This window comes from Canis lupus, chromosome 5 (assembly GCF_003254725.2).
Source record: "Canis lupus dingo isolate Sandy chromosome 5, ASM325472v2, whole genome shotgun sequence".
Classification (NCBI taxonomy): Eukaryota; Metazoa; Chordata; class Mammalia; order Carnivora; family Canidae; genus Canis; species Canis lupus.
This window is the reverse complement of record NC_064247.1, coordinates 40,633,113-40,652,793: the sequence shown is the minus strand read 5'-3', so window position 1 is coordinate 40,652,793 and position 19,681 is coordinate 40,633,113. Positions and strand designations below refer to the sequence as shown.

At 45.4% G+C, this 19,681-nt stretch overlaps 1 protein-coding gene across 7 annotated transcripts in view; it reads left to right on the top strand.

Moving 5' to 3' along the window:
• ALDH3A2 (aldehyde dehydrogenase 3 family member A2) overlaps positions 1-19,616 on the top strand; it is a 125,119-nt gene extending 105,503 nt beyond the window's left edge. For 4 of the 7 annotated variants that reach the window (XM_049110244.1, XM_035716876.2, XM_035716875.2 and 1 more), the window contains 10 exons: positions 764-995; positions 2,298-2,383; positions 3,912-4,120; positions 5,515-5,632; positions 7,538-7,679; positions 10,095-10,261; positions 11,704-11,803; positions 14,717-14,952; positions 16,066-16,186; positions 18,659-18,843. In XM_049110244.1, the coding sequence (XP_048966201.1) occupies positions 764-995; positions 2,298-2,383; positions 3,912-4,120; positions 5,515-5,632; positions 7,538-7,679; positions 10,095-10,261; positions 11,704-11,803; positions 14,717-14,952; positions 16,066-16,143 (1,368 nt within the window). In that variant the 3' untranslated portion in view covers positions 16,144-16,186; positions 18,659-18,843. Of the gene's footprint in view, positions 1-763; positions 996-2,297; positions 2,384-3,911; positions 4,121-5,514; positions 5,633-7,537; positions 7,680-9,518; positions 9,797-10,094; positions 10,262-11,703; positions 11,804-14,716; positions 14,953-16,065; positions 16,187-18,658 lie in introns of those variants that run through there. The other 3 variants (XM_025428212.2, XM_035716878.2, XM_049110245.1) reach the window with 2 other exon arrangements.
• Positions 19,617-19,681: the final 65 nt, after the last annotated feature.

Genomic DNA, 19,681 nt, shown 5'->3' with positions numbered 1-19,681 from the left:
AATAGGAACAAAAGTAACTATAAACCTTCTTTTCTAGTACATTTGGTAGAGAGAAGCTGTGATACCAAATAAATAAGGTGACGTAGTTAAGATTTCAGAAAGGACAAATCAGTCATTCTACAGGTATTTGTGTAAGTACATCTGTGATTACTAAAGAAAAACAGGAAGTTCCTTGCCCTTGAGGGATTTAAATTTGGGAAACAAAACATCCACAGATAGAATGTGAGTACAGTTATAAATCTGTGTAAGGGTGAAATGTTAAGGTACACATCAGAAGCAGAATTGCTGTCGTTTATAAAGTGTGATCAAAACAGACTAATATTAATCAGGGAAATCTTCCTTTCTGAAAGAGGTAATGTTTAGTCCTGACTTTATTTTTAAAGATTTTATTTATTCATTCATGAGAGACAGTGAAAGGCAGAGGCAGAGGCAGAAGCAGGCTCCCTGAGGGGAGCCTGATGCAGGACTCAATCCCAGGACCCCGGGATCACAACCTGAACTAAAGGCAGACGCACCCAGGGGCCCCTAGTCCTGACTTTAAAAGGCTTGGGTCAGTAAAGAAGGATTGAGGGGTTGACAATGTTAAGAGTGGAAGGTAGCAAGCTGCTGTTCAGGGCAAGAAGGGTGCAAAAGGAATCTGCATGGCAACCCAGCTTGTCTCATAATGCCACTTGTCACTGCAGGTGTACCTGACCTAGTTTTTGGCTTTCAGGGCTGAGTGTCCCAGACTCATGCAAGGTTAACTATGATTCTCTTATAACAGAGTGAACTCAATGCATACAGTCAGGAAGTCATTACCGTTCTTGGGGAACTTGATCTTGTGCTGGAGAATCTTCCTGAATGGGTTGCTGCTAAACCAGCTAAGAAGAACCTGCTCACCATGCTGGATGAGGCCTATGTTCAACCGGAGCCCCTGGGAGTCGTACTGATTATTGGAGCTTGGAACTACCCCTTTGTTCTCACCATTCAGCCTCTGATTGGAGCCATTGCTGCAGGTCTGGTGTCAGCCTCTGTCTTTGTAACTCTTTGGAAGGGCTTATTCTCTCACTTTGGTTGTAAATTTAGGACAGTGGCTAATTAAATGCATTTGCTTTGGTGGCTTACACCAGCAGTGTACTGAGAATGCAAAAGTATTGTCATCATACCTATATATTTTTAACAAGTACAAAGTATATTAAAGTGAAAGTACACTCTCAAGATGGGTGAGAGAGAAAGTTCCACGAGGTGGAACTGGTCAAAGCTGGTTTTGGGGTTGGATATTATTGGGTCTCTCTGGACTGGGAGGAGCTATGATGTACAAAGAGATTTTTTTTTTTTAAGTAATCTCTACATCCAGTGTGGGGTTCAAACTCATAATCCCAAGATTAAGAGTCACATGCTCTACTGACTGAGCCAGGCAGGTACCCCTTTATTATTATTTTTTTAAATGGGCTCCAGAGACTTACACAGTAATTGTTTTTTGAGATAACCCAGAAAATGAACCTATGAGGGTCTAAAAGCATGAGTTGACAGGTCCAGGCATTTGGAGTCAGCCATCCATGTTCTAGTGTGGTTTTAGTTGCCAGCTGTGGTCTAAAAGCATGAGTTGACAGGTCCAGGCATTTGGAGTCAGCCATCCATGTTCTAGTGTGGTTTTAGTTGCCAGCTGTGGTCCTGGATGAAGCTTTTGGTTTTGTCTGACCAGTTTCTTCCTTCGGCTGTGGGTGGTGGGAGTTATGGTAGCTTGTGTGTACAGCAAATGCCAGATTAATTCCACACTTCTGCTGGATCCTGATCAACAACTTTATGTTGACAAGGCTTGTTTGTCCAATAATTCCAAGGCAAACAGGAAAGTCCAGTGGTGGAAATGGGAGGAGTGGAGGAGGATTTTTGAGCCAGTTGTCAGAGATGTGAAGCTAATGAGAACCAAGCAGTTGGAATTTAAGGGCATAAGACTAGCTCTTGGGGTGCCTGGGTGGCTCAGTCAGTTAAGTTTCTGCCTTCTACTCAGGTCATGATTTGGGGATTCTGGAATTGAGCCCCACTTTGGGCTCCATGTTAGACTGCTCAGTAGGGAGTCTGCCTCACCCCCTCCCTTTGCCCCTCCCCCCAGTTGCCTAGGCATGCATGTGCACGTGCTCTCTCTCAAAATCTTTAAAAAAAAAAAAAAAAAAAGCTCTTACGCTTGTTGAGGAAGAGAATTCAAAGCTGCAAAAGTAATGTGAGAACCTAGCCTATATTCCCACCATGAACATCATTTTGGTAGGTATTAAAGTCACTCAAGTATTAAAAGATGCTGTTCTGTTGTCTTTGTTTAGGAAATGCTGTCATCATCAAGCCTTCTGAACTAAGTGAAAAAACAGCTAAGATCTTGGCTGAACTCCTCCCACGGTATTTAGACCAGGTAATCATGTCTTCACCCGTCTTCACCATGGGTGTTTATAGTCGGGGGATACACATCTGATCTTCTACTAGTGTGTGCCATGGATGGCTGTCTACAGGGAATTGCCGTAGGAAGAGTCCTAATTTTGTTCTCATTGAAAGGCAACTTTAAAATGTCATAGCTGGAGTTGTACATATTACTCTAATGCTGGAGGCTAACCGTGGGTTCTCATTGCTATCTTATCACTGCTACAGCAGCCGCAGAACTAATTGTCCTAATAGCTATGGTTATCCAGTTCAAAAGGGTGATGAAGACTGGGAAATGTCATGGGTTGAGCGGGATTTGGAACCAGAAGATAGAGTTTGAGGGTTCCTGCTTTGCCTCTCACCGGGGGCAAATTCTTCACTGTCTGACTCCATGGGGAGTCAGATCGGGGGCCCGATCACATACGTTCTGTAGATTAACCTATGCAAGTTAAAACTTGAAACATATGCTGGACAGTTGAGCTGTGGAGTGAGAACTGATGAGCACCCCTAGTAGATTAGTAGATCAGATGGAAGCATGAGCATCTCATGCTGCTGTCTCCGAGTCTTTTTTTTTTTTTTTTGCTGTCTCCGAGTCTTATGAACACTTGGCTCTGTCCCTTCCTTTCTTCTGTTCCCTGTCATTGCTTCTCAGGCTGCTGCTACACAAGATGTTTTTCCATGGTAGCTGTTAATAAGAACGCAGTAGGCTGAGTTCAAAGCTCATAAGGGCTCAGTCCAAAGCTATGTGGCCTCTCCTCAGTCCTACATAAGGAAACAGACTTACAGGTGTTCAGTAGGATTGCTGAAGATCCCCTAGCTACCAAATGACGGAGCCCAGATTGAGCCCAGATCTGGCTTCAAAAATGAGTGGTCTCACCTGTGCTGCTTCAAGTACTGATCGTTCAGCATTTATTTACCGGTTCCTGGCATGGGCTAAGCCCTGCATTGTCGTGTAGGGTGAGGTCCTTCAGCTTGAGACACTCATCTGGGACCTGTCTGTGGTCACTGACAGCAAACTTCATCAAAACCTTCAGCTTAGGGACGTCTGGGTGGCTTAGTGGTTGAGTGTTTGCTTTTGGTTCAGGTTATCATCCCGGAGTCACGGGATCGAGTCCCACATCAGGCTCCCTCTGCCTGTGTCTCTGCATCTCTCTGTCTCTCATGAATAAATAAAATCTTAAAAACAACCACAACAAAAAAACTTTCAGCTCACATGGCCCCATCTCATGCATTTCCCTGGTCAAATCCAACCAGGGAAGAAAAGAAATGCTTTCTTCACTGCCGAGCTGATAATGGGAACCTGCGGATTTTCTGGTCAGTGCCACCGCAGGTTGAGATGGGTCTCAGACGCCATCAGACTGTGTTGTCTACTTATCCTCTGTCAATTCCCTCCAGTGTGCCTACTGGCGCCGGTCCTATATTTTTCTGATATTCCCGAAAACTACAGGTTTATGTCTAAGAAATTGCTTGTTAGGTGGTAGGATTAACGGGGGCAACATCTATGCTTCTGTTTCTTCTTCAAGGACTTGTATGTTGTTATCAATGGTGGCGTCGAAGAAACCACAGAGCTCCTGAAGCAGCGATTCGACCACATTCTCTATACGGGGAACACAGCAGTTGGAAAAATTGTCATGGAAGCTGCTGCTAAGCATCTGACCCCTGTTACTCTGGAACTAGGAGGGAAGAGCCCGTGTTATGTCGACAAAGATTGTGACCTGGACATTGCCTGCAGGTGAGACTGGTTACCTGAGGGTTTCTTGACTGACATGGTGGATCCTCTTGGCACCAGGGTGCTGGGCCTCCTGGCTGTGAGAGACGTCATGAGGCTTGGATGGTTGCCGTCCCTAGGGGTGTTAGAACTCTTTCATAAACTGTCCCTTTGTGCCACTGCCAGAAGAAATTAGCAGTGGGTCTTGACATTGCATGGTTGCCCTTAGGAGCTACAAAAAGTTTTCTTTTTCTGGGATTATAGACCTGGCAAGAAATTTAACTGTTCTGCTGGTAGACGATCCAGGAAGTAGGTAAAGCATGGCGTGTGCTTAATTAAAATCTTTTGATTTTCCAGGGGGATCCCTGGGTGGCTTGGCGGTTTAGTGCCTGCTGTTGGCCTGGGGTGTGATCCTGGAGTCCCGGGATCGAGTCCCACGTCAGGTTCCCGGCATGGAACCTGCTTCTCCCTCTGGCTGTGTCTCTGCTTCTCTCTCTCTCTCTCTCTCTCTCTCTCTCTCTCTGTGCATCATGAATAAATGAATAAAATCTTAAAAAATAAAATAAAACCTTTCGATTTCCAACAGAAAGGTTTTATGCTAACCTCTTCTAACGAGTCCCTTTGTTGACAAAATCAGTAGTACTCATATTTTTACTTTGAATAATATCTTGCAGCTGGGAACCAGAAAACAAAAGGTTTCAGGTTCTCTGTGAATCAGGTTTAGCAACCAGGAAGTGCCAAAACCCAGAACTGACTGTGTGCCTGGGGTGGTCTGGCTTTTCTCTCCCCTTCAGAGATGGGCAAAGAGGGTCTGTGGGCATGTAGGCTGTGTCCAGGTTGTCTCCTTGTCAGAACATGAGTCCTGCAGTAAGGGTTCAGAGCGCAGGCTTTGCTCCATATGTGGCTGTGGCTTTCCAGGGTGGGGAAGAGGTCCATAGGGAAGAGAGTGGACTAGCAGCTGGGCTAGCTGTCTTGCTCTATACCCCTGAACATCTTGTCAGCAGGACCAAGAGCCACAGTCAGGAGAATTGAAGACTGTATGGAGCTCCTGACACCCCAGGTCTCCTCTTGGCTAGAGGGGGAGGAGTAGAGGGGCTGGGGAGCTTGCTGCTTTTCTCAAATCTCAAAGTAGGTAATGGCTTCACTGCTTACAAAGTACTGTTTCCCATAAGCTGGCATGAAAATTTCCCTGCTCCTTAGCATATCCTATGTTGGTAGGAAAATGCGTTCTAAGTTCTAATCAACTGATTTATTAGAGATGAGTTTTTAAAACATTTTTATTCTTTATAAAGATTACAAAGACTCCTAAGTAAAACTATGAATACATGATAGTTGCAAAATATTCCAAGAACACAAAAGTCGGTAGCAGATGAATAGTAGACTGAATTCTGTGGCTATTTTGGTTTCTCCCACCTCAGGCGTATAACTTGGGGGAAGTACATGAATTGTGGTCAGACCTGCATTGCTCCTGACTACGTTCTCTGCGAACCGTCCCTCCAGAATCAAATTGTGCAGAAGATTAAGGAAACTGTGAAGGTTTGTGTTTAACACATCTGATCTCCACTGGTTTTGTTAAGATACGGGTCTAATTTAGCTGTGTGCAGACAGCATCCTTGTTCTCTCCTCCCGCCTGGGAGAATTCTATTAGCATATATGACTGAATTCATTTATGGCCTTAAAAATGCTCTGGGCACCTTTCACAGAATGTCTAGGAGCAAGATTAGTTTGGTGTTTAACCCACTTCAGCTGCCTAGTTGGTGTGTAAAAACAACTGGTTAGCTGTGGCATATGCTTTGGAAAAAAAAAATTAACTATGTTCTGTGGGTTTGAGAGGATGTTGCCAATCCTTTTAAATGCAGTCAGAGGCCCTTTGGCTTGTTGGGCATTGCTTAAGGTGATCTGCTCTTGTGTATGCAGAGGGCTAGGAAGGCCAGTAGTTTGGAGGAGGGAGTTAATCAAATACCTTGGATACTATACTCGACCTGCTTATCAGTCTTCCAGGGTGTTCATAGTAAAGATCTCTCTAGAAGGAATCGAGAAATACTGTGGTAGCAGCCTGCACTAAGCCTCAAAGAAATGTAGCATTTAGATTGGAAGAAAGGAAAGGGGTAGACCAGTGTGATTGGCCTCACTGGTTTGGGGGTGGTTCATTAAGCCCCCTGGGTGGGAGAAATTACTGGAACAGTCATGGTTCACTGGACAGATGCTAACTGAGCACTAAAAGGAAGGATCAGGAACACCAAAGAGTCACATTGTGATGAGAGGATGAAGAGTGTGTCCTGGAAGTTGAGAGAAAAGCAGGGACCCAGGCAGGGTCACTCAGACACAAGGGGCTGAGGGTCTCGATCTAGGACTGGAATCTAAGGGATAGGACTGGAGATGGGGCCCGACAAGGAGAACATGAAAAGGGGTATTAGCCAGACTTGAAGAATGTGGGACAGCAGGTCTTAAAGGTGTCTGTGAGACGGAAAACCATTGGGGGTTGGAGAAGGTGTGCTTCACTGAGTATGGGGAGGACTCAGTGTCAAAGGAATAAGATCCCCTCTGCCTTCCTTCGAGGCATTTCTGTCCTTAGGATAGCGGTTCTCAGTGGAGTTCCTACCAGGGAGCCATTAATGAAACGTTTCCAGTCCTCACTTTCCAAAGACTGATTCAGTTGGTCTGGGGTCTCCTGGTGATTCTAAGGTGCAAGTAGCATTGCAAAGCACCATTGGTGGCTCTGGAGTTGGGCCCAGGAGCACGCGTCAGCCAGCTGCCTGGGTGATTCTTAGTGCCTAGGTCTGAGGGCCTTGCTTGGAGGGTGGGTGGGCACCCTTTTGACTTGAGAGTAAATGGAGAGCCCCCATAAGGCTTTGAAGCAATAGGGCAATTTAGGAATTTTGTATTTGTTTCATGTAATAAATTCTGACGAAATGATTTTTGAGATTAATTTACCAAAACTTTGATTCTTGAAGTGGTCTTCCTGTCACTGCTGGGAAGACCAGTCCAGAGAGGATGTAAAACAGTGAAATAGCACAAAGCTCAGACTTTTTTCTGGGAAGGGCTGTAGAGTAAAAATACTTGGCTTTACAGGCCACACAGTCTCTGCCACAACACGCAGCTCCTAGCAGGGAAGCAGCCACAGCTGCAGTGTGCATGGAGGGGTGGCCCTGACTCAGAGCCAGACTACCCCCAGCACCCACATTCACCCCGGGATAGCGCCTGGGCAGTCTGCAAGAGATCCACATGAACCCTGGATACTATGAAGAGTCCTCAGTGTGTGCATCTGCTTGAGTTCTTGTCCCTCAACTGCCAAAAGGTAGAAATGCTATTCAGTGACTTGAGGAATGTGGGCAGTGATCTAAAACCAGATGGCTTTGGGGGCACGAGTGGGGTTTGTATTTATTCAAGAAACTGAAATATGAGTCTTTTGTGGCAATTAAATACTATTGTTTTAAATAGGAATTTTATGGTGAAAATATAAAAGAATCTCCTGATTATGAGAGGATCATCAATCTTCGTCATTTTAAGAGGATACTAAGTTTGCTTGAAGGACAGAAAATAGCTTTCGGTGGGGAGACCGATGAGGCCACACGCTACATAGGTAATGGAAATTCACCTTTTGCTCTGGGGACACCGCAGCATGACAGTTGTCATCAATGCTATTTACTGAATAAACCTTTGGATGCATAATGTTTAATGAACAATTACACACTGCTTTTAGGTATATGGGCTTATAAATCACTCAGAGATGGTTTTAGGTCTTTATAAATAACAGCACCACACCACCCTTATTGCACTGGCTTCTTGCCTTTACGTAGAATTTTTTTTTTTTTTTTTTTCTTCTACAACCTGTAACCTAACCACCCTGAGAAGCAAAATACAAGTGTTGTGTAATCCTTTCTGGTTTCTGGCTGGAAGGACAGACCATGGAGGAAGTCGTTTTACCACAAGTAGCCAGTGGCAGTACTGTTCCAAGAATAATGTTTTGTTGTTTCATTTTTATTTTATTTTTTTAGGATTTCTTTCTCTCTTTCGTTTTCTTTTCTTTTCTTTTCTTTTCTTTTCTTTTCTTTTCTTTTCTTTTCTTTTCTCTTCTTTCTCTTCTCTTCTCTTCTCTTCTTTCTTTCTTTCTTTTCTTTTCTTTCTTTTTTTCTTCTCTCTATTCTCTTTTTTCTCTTTCTTTTCTTTTCTTTTCTTTTCTTTTTTTCTTTCTTTCTTTCTTTCTTTCTTTTCTTTCTTTTCTTTCTTTTCTTTCTTTTCTTTCTTTCTTTCTTTCTTTTCTTTCTTTTCTTTCTTTCTTTTCTTTCTTTCTTTCTTTCTTTTCTTTCTTTCTTTTTCTTTCTTTCTTTCTTTCTTTCTTTCTTTCTTTCTTTCTTTCTTTCTTTCTTTCCTTTCTTTCCTTTCTTTCCTTTCTTTCCTTTCTTTCCTTTCTTTCCTTTCTTTCTTTCTTTCTTTCCAGGGCAAGGGGCCAGAGGGGCAAAAGGAGGAGGGGGAGAATCTTAAGTAGACTCTGCACTGGGCATAGAGCCTGAGGTGGGGCTCAGTCTCATGACCCTGAGGTCATGACCTGAGCCGAAACCAAGAGGCACATGCTTAACTGACCACGCCACCCAGGTGCCACCAGAAATAATGTTTTGCTCTGTTGTGCTTGACATTATTTGCTTACTTTTACTTTGTGTTCTTTTATTCTTTGTCAGGAATATGTACTGCAGTTGCATTTTGAACACATTGTTCTAGAGTAACATAGGTGATGGAAGTAACACAAAATTACTCAGCAAAAGAACTGTTATAAATAGCTTTACTTATTCCCTCTTGTCAGATGGGATGCTGCACATCCCCAAAAAACCCAACTTAAAAAAACCCCAAATTCTAAAGAGCTTGAAGAGGAAAAATTGTATTCTCTCCTGAGGTGCTTCCAACCTGTTCATTCAGAGCTCAGGAATGGCATCCATACTCCCAGTTTTTCATCTTTCTTGTTTTTCCATCAGCCTGATTTGGCCCACTCCTTGGCAAATCAATGGCAAGAGAGAGGAAAGGTCTGTTGTGATTCACTCATCCAGTTAGGAACCCTCCCCTGACCTAGAGTCAGGGTTACCTTACTTGAGTGCAGGGCTACGTGGAGAGCATACACCCAAACTGATGGTTTTTTGAGCCCCGATAGCAGCATAGACACCCTTGGAGGGTGCTGGTGAGAGCTGTCTTATGCCACGTGGCCAGGTTGACCAAGTAAGAAATTAGGGAACAAGGAAGAGAGGATACTTGTTATTGACAGGTGTCTTCTCTTCTAGTTGATGGCCTGGCTTGTATATAGGGTCTTTGGGAGCTGATTGGTGACTGACCTGGCATGTTCGCTTCCTTTCTTGTGTGCCTTCCCCATAGTGGATGGAACACTGAACTCAGGGATTCCTGACCATTGATGTATATTTTCTTAACCTAACAGAGTTGAAATAAAGGTCAGAGATCATATGCACAGAAGCACTTGAATTCAGGAGTAGTGTTGATTTGATCCACAGAAGAGCTGTCTGCGTTCTCAGAAAGACCTATCCACAGAAAAGTGAAAACAGGGGCACCTCAGTGGTTGAGTGTCTGCCTCTGGCCCAGGGCATTATCCTGGGGTCCTGGAATCGAGTCCCACATTGAACTCCCCACAGGGAGCCTGCTTCTCCCTCTGTCTCTGCCTCTGGGTGTCTCATGAATAAATAAATAAAATCTTGAAAAAAAAAGTGGAAACAACCTTTTGGTACATGTGAATATGGCTGTGAACAGGGTTAAGTGGGAATAGACTCAAGTGTGTCTTTTCCTTGGTTCGCGTGGGGCTTCCCTGATGCACATACTTAGAGACATACGTGCACATTTCACCCATGTCAAGCCTCAGGACTTTTTTGTTTCCCTAGTAGCTAATCCTTGGGCAGGAGTGGGAAGGGATTGGATCAGTGAGCCAGCCAAACAAACATGGTGAGAGTTCGCCATTCCTGTCTTCTGCTTTAGGATTTCATTTCACGCCTTTGTTTTTCAGCCCCGACAATACTTAGTGATGTTGATCCTGAAAGCAGGGTAATGCAAGAAGAAATTTTTGGACCAATTCTTCCAATAGTTCCTGTAAAGAATGCTGATGAAGCCATAAAATTCATAAACAGCCGTGAAAAGCCCCTGGCTTTCTACATATTTTCTCACAATGATAAGGTAAAACGCTCTGGGGAACGGCTTGCTGGCACAAGCCATGATCGTAGAGCCGTGGTCCTCCTTGGCCACAAAGCCAGTGATGGTCTCTTTTGTACAGTAATGGAGTCTGCCAAGTGAGGCCCTACTCACAGATTGCTCTTCTTGGGTAATGAGGCCCTGGGGTTATGGCTTTCACCTTTCCCACACTCCCAGGGGTCAGACCGGAGTCTTCAGGGCTGGGTCACAAGGGTTAGCACTCACAAACATCTCCCCTGTAATTGGAAGGTTTTCATATACCAGCATTAGAAGATTCTCTGCCATTACTCCACAGGGCTTTCTCCCTCTTAACCAGTGACATTTGTGGCCATTCAGGTGGGCATGTGGGACAGAGATCTCTGGCACAGTTGTGGACATGGTAGTGAAATCTCAGACTTCATTTTCCCGAGTTCCTTTGCTGTTAGAGCAATGGAGCCATCCCAGCTAGGAGAGAGTGTCACATAGTATTACAACAGAATGAGTGGCTCTGCCACTCTGCCACATGGCTCATTCCTTCGCCTCATATGGAGACTGGCTGTTGCCAAGGGTCAGTGGCCTCAAGGTGGGCAAGGAGGCTCAGGAGCCCTCTGGAGAGATGCGAGACCCTGGGGGAGATAGGACCGGTCAAGGGCTGAGGAGTTCACGAACCAGGTGTTTTGTGGAGAGCCTCTTGTGGTAACATGGCAGCGTCTAGAGCCTGCCGTGTTGTGGAGATACAGCTTCATGAGTGATGCTGACTGCATGGGCCTCTGTAAATAATGGATTATTAACAGTGGTGTGACATTTTAAATGACCAGAGGTAATGTGGACAAGAACCTTGACGCCTCGGGTCACTGGGCAGGGTGGAGGTCCAAGGGGCATGCTTCCCAGCCATGGGGTCACTGTCTGACCACAGTCCACTGTGACACTCATAACTTGGACTCCCGAGGGCTTGTGGGCACTGGGTGCAATGACATTTACCAGTCAGATGTCCTCATGCCTCTTCTGATCTTAGGCCAACCACTTCTTCAAAATAAATAGAATGCCATGTCTGAAAAGTTACATATTCTTTGCAGTTCCTAAAAACTAAATGGTGTCTATTCATCACACACCATAACCTAGATCAGAGAGGGAGAAATTTTAGCGATATTTAAAAACCAGAATATAGCCTGGACTGTCCCATATAAACAAAGATCTCCGTGGCCGTCTTGGGTAACTCTGGCTCCTGGCAGTGGTGAAACGAACAGGACCGGTTCAGTGCCGCCTCCCTCGGAGGACTAGATGTGTATCTGAGCAGAAGGATTCGAGTCACGTTTGCTAAATTGAACAACGCTTGAAAGCATGTATGTATTTGGCCCAGTGTGCCAGACTTGAGTTAGTCATTGCCAATACATGGAGTCGGCATGCTATGGGCACTGCTGACCTGGAGCTTTTGTCCCATTCTCCAGCTTGTCAGACAGATGATCAACGGCACGTCCAGCGGTGGTGTCACAGCCAATGATGTCATCATGCACTTCACACTCAGCTCTTTACCCTTTGGAGGTGTGGGTGAGTATTCCTCTCTGCCATTCGGGGCATAGATTGTCAAGGTCCTGCTGCTTGTCAGATCACCTGTCCAGGCAGCCTGCAGATCTGTACCTCCCTGTCTTCTTAGAGGCCTCCCCGCAACCCATGGAAAGGGGCCTTCCCACCGCCCTGCCAGGCGCTCCCACCAAAGGGTGACTCTCCCGTCACTCACTTTCCATCATTAGCACCCAGCACCATCTGTGTGACAGTTCTGTTCCTTACATTGGTTGGCTTATTTATTGGCTATTACTTGGTTACTGTCCTCCTCTTAGAGTTAGGGGATTTGGGAGGTCGAAAGTCAGGTCTCAAATTGATTGATAAGATCCCTCTGTGTGTGGGGTTTTTTGTTTTTTTTTTTTAAGATTTTATTTATTCACTAGAGACACACAAGAGACTGAGGCAGAGACATAGGCAGAGGGAGAAGCAGGCTCCCTGCGGGGAACCCAATGCTGGACTTGATCCCAGGACCTGAGTCAAAGGCAGACACTCAACCACTGAGCCACCCAGGTGCCCCCACTCTTTCTTAAAATGAGGTAGTAAATGATGGGGTGCAGAATTCCCAAAGCAGGCCTCAGTCTGGGGTTTCTGGTATCCCTCTCTGCTCAGGTCAGGGTGGGGCAACATCATCCCCAGTGTCCACCTGCCCTGCCCCCCCCAGCCCTCTGTGTGGGGAGTAGCCTCCCCTCGGATTGCTGAAAAGAGCAAGAGACGCCCCGTGTTCTAGAGAAGACGAGCAGAAATTTGTGCTCAGCGTAGCTCCATGGACATTGTCTGGTCCCTGCTGTTCCCTTTGGTCTGTGACCCACATGCCTCTTTTACACTCGAGATGATTAGCTCCTGAAGGAAAAGTAAGAGTAGAGCCAGGTGGTAGGCTTCTCTAATATCTCACAGAAGAATTTCAAGCTAACAAAACGTGTATAAATTCTTATAATAAAAAGCAAACAATAAAAGCCATGGTCTTAAAAGCTGCTGCTTTGTTCTCTTCCTCTGGAATCACATGATTAGTCCATGGGGATGAGGTGGTTCATTTTATTTATCAGGATTGCCTGTTCCCAATCGAGGCCAACTCATCCCATGGCCAGTAGACCGCAGCCTGCTTCCCATGCATGTTTCATGTCCCTTCCTGGGATGTAAATGCATCGCCGGCACCCAGCACAGTGCCTGGCACACATGGGGGGCAGGTAGGGAGAGGCTAGGTCAGGGGTCCAGACTGGAGCTGGTGGCAGTTGGGACTCAGATGGTTGCAGGGGAGCTAGTTGGAAAGGGGGTGGCTATTTGGAGGAGTCAAGCAACAGGGTTTACTGATGGAAGGAGAGGTCATGAATGAAAGGAAAGATAGCTTGCAGTTACTCTAGCAGCACTGCCTGGATTCTTCAAGGATTCAGTTGGATTCTAGTCTCTGGTTCATCAGTAACCACCAGGATCCTGGCTCCAGGTGCCTCCTGAGTGCAAGTCGCATGACTTGTGTTTGGTCCCTATTTTGCTTGTCTACGTAGCATTTAGCATCATTAACAATACCCTCTTCTTTATAACAAAATGAACCTTTCCCCTGCCAAATGCAAAAGGAATACAGCCTTCTTACGAAAACTTGGAAAAGTTAGAAGACCCCACAAAATAGCTTAGATTACCCATGCCCCACTATTGAAAGATAAGCTCTGAGGTATGTCCTTAAAATCCTTTTCCTTGCACATATTTGTACACATATGTACACATAAAAGCAAGAATATTTTGTTCAAAATTGTGTCCTGTTGTATGTTGTTTCACCCTGTACGTGACAGTATAGTGTGATGATTTTCCCACATCAGGATAGTTGTGTGTCATGATTTTAGTAAACCCCAGGTACTGCCTCATCCTACAAATGAAGCATATTTGCTTTTAACTAATTCCTGGCATTAGGTTTCTGTGATTCCAGATTTTTTGGTATTAGGATTCTAATACGGGTTTGTGCACCTTCTGAATCTTTTCCTTAGCAAAAATGTCTGAGTGTAATTATTGTGTTCAAAAGGCTGAGATTTATTTTTTTCAAAGTGAAGTGCTTTTTCGCCTATCTCTAAAAGCAGTACAGGGATTTTTTTTGGGAAAGAGCAAATAAAGCATTACAGAAGGCTCAAAGAACGGAACGTAATACCCTCCCCGGCATAAGCACTGTTAATGTGTTAATGTTTAGTTTCAATTTTTCCTTAAAAAATGTGTATCTTTTGATGGATATAGCCAGATTTCCCTGTGGCTTCACTTGTCCCCAAAACAATGTGCCAGCAGCCCTGAAAGCACCATTAAGTGCCTTCCTGGCCTCATTTGCCTGTGCCTTATGCCACTGTGCCATACACCCCTGTCTCCCCATCACCCATAATAAAGACTGTTGCAAAGCATGGCTTTTTAAGAGGACAGAGATTTATACTTGCTTACTATCACCCAGCTGGATAACCCTGCCATCCTGTCTCTGTTGCTCTCTAGGAACTTAGAGGAAGCAAAAAGTGTATAGGGATGTGGATTAATAAAGCCACATGGAACAGCAGGAAAAGAACACACGGTACCTAAGAGTCTAGCCAACCTGGATTCGTGGTCTGGTTTTGATTCTCCACCTTGGGCAGGTTACCTGACCCTGCCAAACTCCCTCTCTCTGCCTGGAATCCGGGGCGGTGATGCCTTTACACAGGGGGTGAGAATGGATTTAGAGAACACATAGCAGGGTCCTGGCTATAAGTGACAGCCACAAGTCCTCGCTGGACTCTTGGAAAGCATCCTGTTTGGCAAAGAGAGCCACTTGTGGTGAGAAGTTAGGTGGGGGTGTCCCAGGCAGCAAGGAGTCTTGTGGGCTTCCTCCGTTGGGGTTCACACAACAGGCAGCTTGTGTCACCTACAGTGGAGCCTGTTTTTCTATTCCCTCTGTTCCAGGTTCTAGCGGGATGGGAGCTTATCACGGGAAATACAGCTTTGATACTTTTTCTCATCAACGTCCCTGTTTACTAAAAAGTTTAAAGAGAGAAGGTGCTAACAAGCTCAGGTATCCTCCCAACAGCCAGTCAAAAGTGGACTGGGCGAAATTTTTCATTTTGAAACGCTTCAACAAAGGAAAACTCAGTCTGCTGGTACTAACTTTCCTGGGCATTTTGGCGGCTGTGCTTGTCAAGGTGAGTACCGGTCTTTCTGGTCCCACCCAGATGGCTATCGGATGCACCTTTTCTGTTGTGGGAGCTCTCTCATTTTACAAACGAACTCTGTCTGTTAGGTTAACTTGCCGAGTCCAGGACCGGGTCGGTGAACAGCAGCCTGCCCACTGTCTTATGGGGGTGTCAGCCATAACCACCTGCTGACTTTGCATGGCCAAAGTCGAGTATTTGCAATAGTGGCTATGCGACCCGCAGAGCCTAGATGATGATAGAAGAAGTGTGTCGACCTCTGGCTGAAGAGTTTAAAACCCTGGGGTACCTGGTGGCTAAGCCGGTAAAGGGTCTGATTCTTGGTTTCGGCTCAGGTCATGATCTCAGGGTCGGTCATGAGATTGAGTCCTGCCTGGGGATCTGCACTCAGCAAGGAGTCTGCCTGGGGATTCTCTCTCTTCCTCCCCCCCCCCCCCCCGCCCCACTGCTGGCACTCTCTATCTTTCTCAAATAAATCAATAAATCTTTAAAAAAAAAAAAAAAAAGTTTAAAACCTCATAGAACTTGCTTGCAGCATTCTGAGCTGTCCAGTCCTCTGATCCTTGTGGTATTGGTGTCTCGGTTTCAGTGTAGTTCTCCAGTGTGTCTAGAATCTGCATGCTGGGCAGGAGAGGAGAATTCTTTGGCGGGTGATGGCAGTCATGACGCAGCTTTGGCAAGGGAAGCGCGAGCGTTTCTTTTCCACAGTTGACCACCATATAAGTTATGTCTTTGGTGATTAGTTATTGTAGAGACATGGGCTCCTGGGCGGCCCACGATACCTGGCTTCCCAAGGCAGGTCGTGTCTCCTCGGGGTGAAGGAGAAGACCCAAGACTGCAGAAGTTAGGACGGAGTGGGCACAAGGCCACCATGTCCTTGGAGTTCTCAGCTAGGTGACTGAGGAGCTGTGTTGCAAACAGTGACAACACACGTAAACAGTAGCCTTGGAAGAGAGGCAAGTTTCTAGCATTTAATGGAAATACCTGTGTTCACTATCTGGACCTTGTGTTAAGTTTGAAAGGGGGTTAGCTCATCTTGCAGTATCACAGCTTTGGTGGAATTGGAGACACCAGTTGCATTTGAAATCATTTGGGTTTTCTCAGAAATACCAAGCTGTGCTGAGGAGAAAGGCCCTGTTGAGTTTTCTGGGAGTTCAGACTGTGTTGTCCAATAAGCAGTGATGGCCAGCAGATTCCAGGACCAGTTCTCTCTGTTAAGAGTGAGGTAGGAGCTGCTTGTTTTCTCTCTATATGTAAAGCGGGCCACTTTGGGTCTGATCTGTCTAGTGGTTAGTTTTCCTCTAGTGGGAGGCTTAACGGTCATTGAAAAACTCTCCAGACATTTTGGAGCTCGGCCCAGACTATCAGTGTTAAAATGTGACTTAGCCCTACTTTAAGAAGGGCGAGGGTGGCTTGCTGGGATCTTAAAAAATGTGTGGAGGTAATGACTCAGCTGGGTCTAGATGAAGCACTCATCTTTTCTAGAAAAAGGAGAGTCACGTGTGCTCCCCCTCCCACCTCCCCTCCACTCAGCCCTTCTGGAGGTCGCCCCGCTGACTGCCTCAGATCTGTAGGTACATGCACATCAAGAGCTCTTTTATAATTGGAGACCACTCTTCTAAAAAAAAAAAAAAAAAAAATTCTGTCACTTTGAGTTGTTTGGGTGCTTCAAAAGAAGTTTGACTTCAGAATTCCTGGTGGCAAACTGAGTGAATCAGAACCTTGTGTGAAGTATAGAGGCTTTTGATTCCTGCCTCTGCATCGTCCTGAGGTCTGAGGTGTGCGTGGGTCTCTGGTTATTATCTTCTCTTGTCCCAAGGCACCAGTCCCCAGCCTGATACACACCTTCTTGCTGGGGATGGGACTTCTTAGCACCATGGAAAATTCAGAGGCCCAGGCTGACTGTGATCCTCATAGAACCCAGGAAGGCTCCCATGGGTGCAGCATGCAGGGGCAGACAGGCTAGGGCAGGCCAGGTAGTCCACCCACAGCTCCCCAACAGGTTTGGCAGACAAGCTTTCCTCTGTGAACGTCTAGAGAAACTGTATAAAAACGTAGTTTGGAGACAAGAAAATGTGGCTTTGATTCCTGGCTCTGAGATCAGCTGAATTACAATGGTGAGCAAGGCCTTTGCTGAGCGCCCCCCTTCGGCCTCAGGTTCCTCATCCATAGGATGAGGGCAGCCAGCAGTGGTCTCCGACGGGGAGACCTCAGCTCCCATTCCTGTGAGCTGATGTCCAAGTGGCTCGGACATTTTTGGATTTCATGTGGGACCAGTTAGGGTTTGGTTTTCTTTTCCTCTTTGCTGCTTCTCTCCTCTTCTCTCTGAGCTCCTGTCCTTTCTTTATCAAGTCTATCTTTTATTTTAAATAAGTGGTTCTGAGCCCACGTTGTACATTTATTTGAGCAGTCTTCATTGCAACTGCAGTAATTTTTCTGAAATGGCTTTTCTGCACTTTTAGTAGACATTTTGTTATGTGTTCGGTTGTGATTTGATTAATTCACTTCACTAGAATGAGAACGGGCTTGGGACATTTTTTTTTTTTTAATTTTTTTTTTATTTATTTATGATAGTCACAGAGAGAGAGAGAGAGAGAGAGGCAGAGACATAGGCCGAGGGAGAAGCAGGCTCCATGCACCGGGAGCCCGACGTGGGATTCGATCCCGGGTCTCCAGGATCGCGCCCTGGGCCAAAGGCAGGCGCCAAACCGCTGCGCCACCCAGGGATCCCTTGGGACATTTTTAAATGGGAATTTAGGGGATCCCTGGGTGGCTCAGCAGTTTAGCGCCTGCCTTTGGTCCAGGACGCAATCCTGGAGTCCTGGGATCGAGTCCCACGTCGGGCTTCTGGCATGGAAACTGCTTCTCCCTCCTCCTGTCTCTCTCTCTCTCTCTCTCTCTCTCTCTCTTAAATAAATAAATAAATAAATAAATAAATAAATAAATAAATAAATAAATAAATGGAATTTGAAAGCAGCAATTATCAGTTGAAAGGGAGCATGTCAAAACCTCAGAGTGGAGTTCTCTATGCACTTAAAACGTGTGTGTGTGTGTGTGTGCGTGTGTGTACATATGTACACAAAGTAAAGTTCCAACAGAGTTTAATATAAGCCACAGAAAGATGGTGGGGGCTGTGGGTTTTTAAATGTTGAGAAATATGAAAGGTTACAATTATTAGGTGTCATGAAGCCTTTGAAAATTCAGGATGTTAGAAATCTGAGGTTGTAGCAAAACTTCTTCGGCCTCAATAGGTACGGATCATGTTCAGTACGCTTTGGATTTTATTTTATTTATTTATTTATTTTTTCGCTTTGGATTTTAGAAGCACAATTGTTTATGAGTTTTCAGATTTCATGTCGGGACTCCAGTCTCCCGTTCACAGCTGGAGGATAGGAGGTGAACATTTTCCATTCCCAGTTCAACTCTGATGTTGTCTCACAACACTAAACAGAACACCTCCTCCACCACCACTCCCTGCCTTGTTGTTTTGTACGAGAGGGCATAGTCTTTTGTCCTCAGCCCACACTGCACTTTGCTTCTTAGGGATGCAGGGACCTTTTATATTCAGTGTATTTAGCATCTTTTAAAATGGGAGGCATTGGTAGAGTCCTGATATGGAACTGGTTCATGTTCCAGGGCTGGTTGGGCAGGGTTTTACACCAGCAGCGAGACCTGAATCTCTTTCTCCTCTCTCTAGGTTGGATACTACTGAAGAAGGATCCTGTTCAACCTCCTAGATGCCTTTACTGAGTTATTTCTCTATTAAATAGTTAATGAACCAATCGTTTTAAAATCCTACCAAAAATAGTAAGGAAAACTGCAAATGCACCATAATCAAACCTAAAAGTCATTGCCATTCACCATGGATAAAACTTGCCATGTCAGCCAAACTCCAGTCCTCCCCCCACTGTTTGGTGACTTGGAGAACCAATTTGGCGTTGTGTCACCCAGACCTTAGAGCTTGAGTCTAGGGGAGGAGATGTGTTATGCTAAACCCGGACTCCTTGGGAGATGTAAAAGAGTCTCCGAACCTGTTGAGTGACTTCTTCATTCCAGTTCATGGGACACAGGGCACCCTGCCCCCACTGCTGCCTTACGCCATCTCTCTGTGGAGCCATCAGCCCTCGGCTTCCAGAGAGGTGGAGCTAGATCTTCCCAGCTCTGCTTAGGGTTTGATGCACTGGAATTGTATATGGGTTGGTGGTGGGAATTGATCCTGTCCCTCATCCATTGGGACATAAGGATTTGACATTCAGGAGTCAACCCTCTTGCCAGTGCCATCTGACCAGTGGTCTCCCTACTTTCTCATCCGTTCTCCACCCTCGTGTTTTGTTGGGGACAGTTGTTTTGTGGCTGTCTACAAATGCCTTTTGTGACTAATACCATGCAAAACATCTTGTATTTCCCAGGGCTTTCAGGGAAGACCGTTGCCAATTTCACAAAAGTATCATCTGTCACTTCCTGTGTAGGCATAGAATTCTGCATCTTACAAAACCTAACTGGTATGATTTTATGCTGTAATAAAATGACTTATAACAATACTTATTCTCTCTCGGGATGTTACAGTTTCAAGTCAGTGGATCTTGAAGGACAAATCTTTACATTTCTTATGTCCCATAGCACAATGCTAATAAATTTCACTTTTCTGAACCTCAGAGGGATCCCTTTCTGAATAAGTTCAGCGTTCAGGACTTAATGCGGAAAGCCACCTCCTGTCATG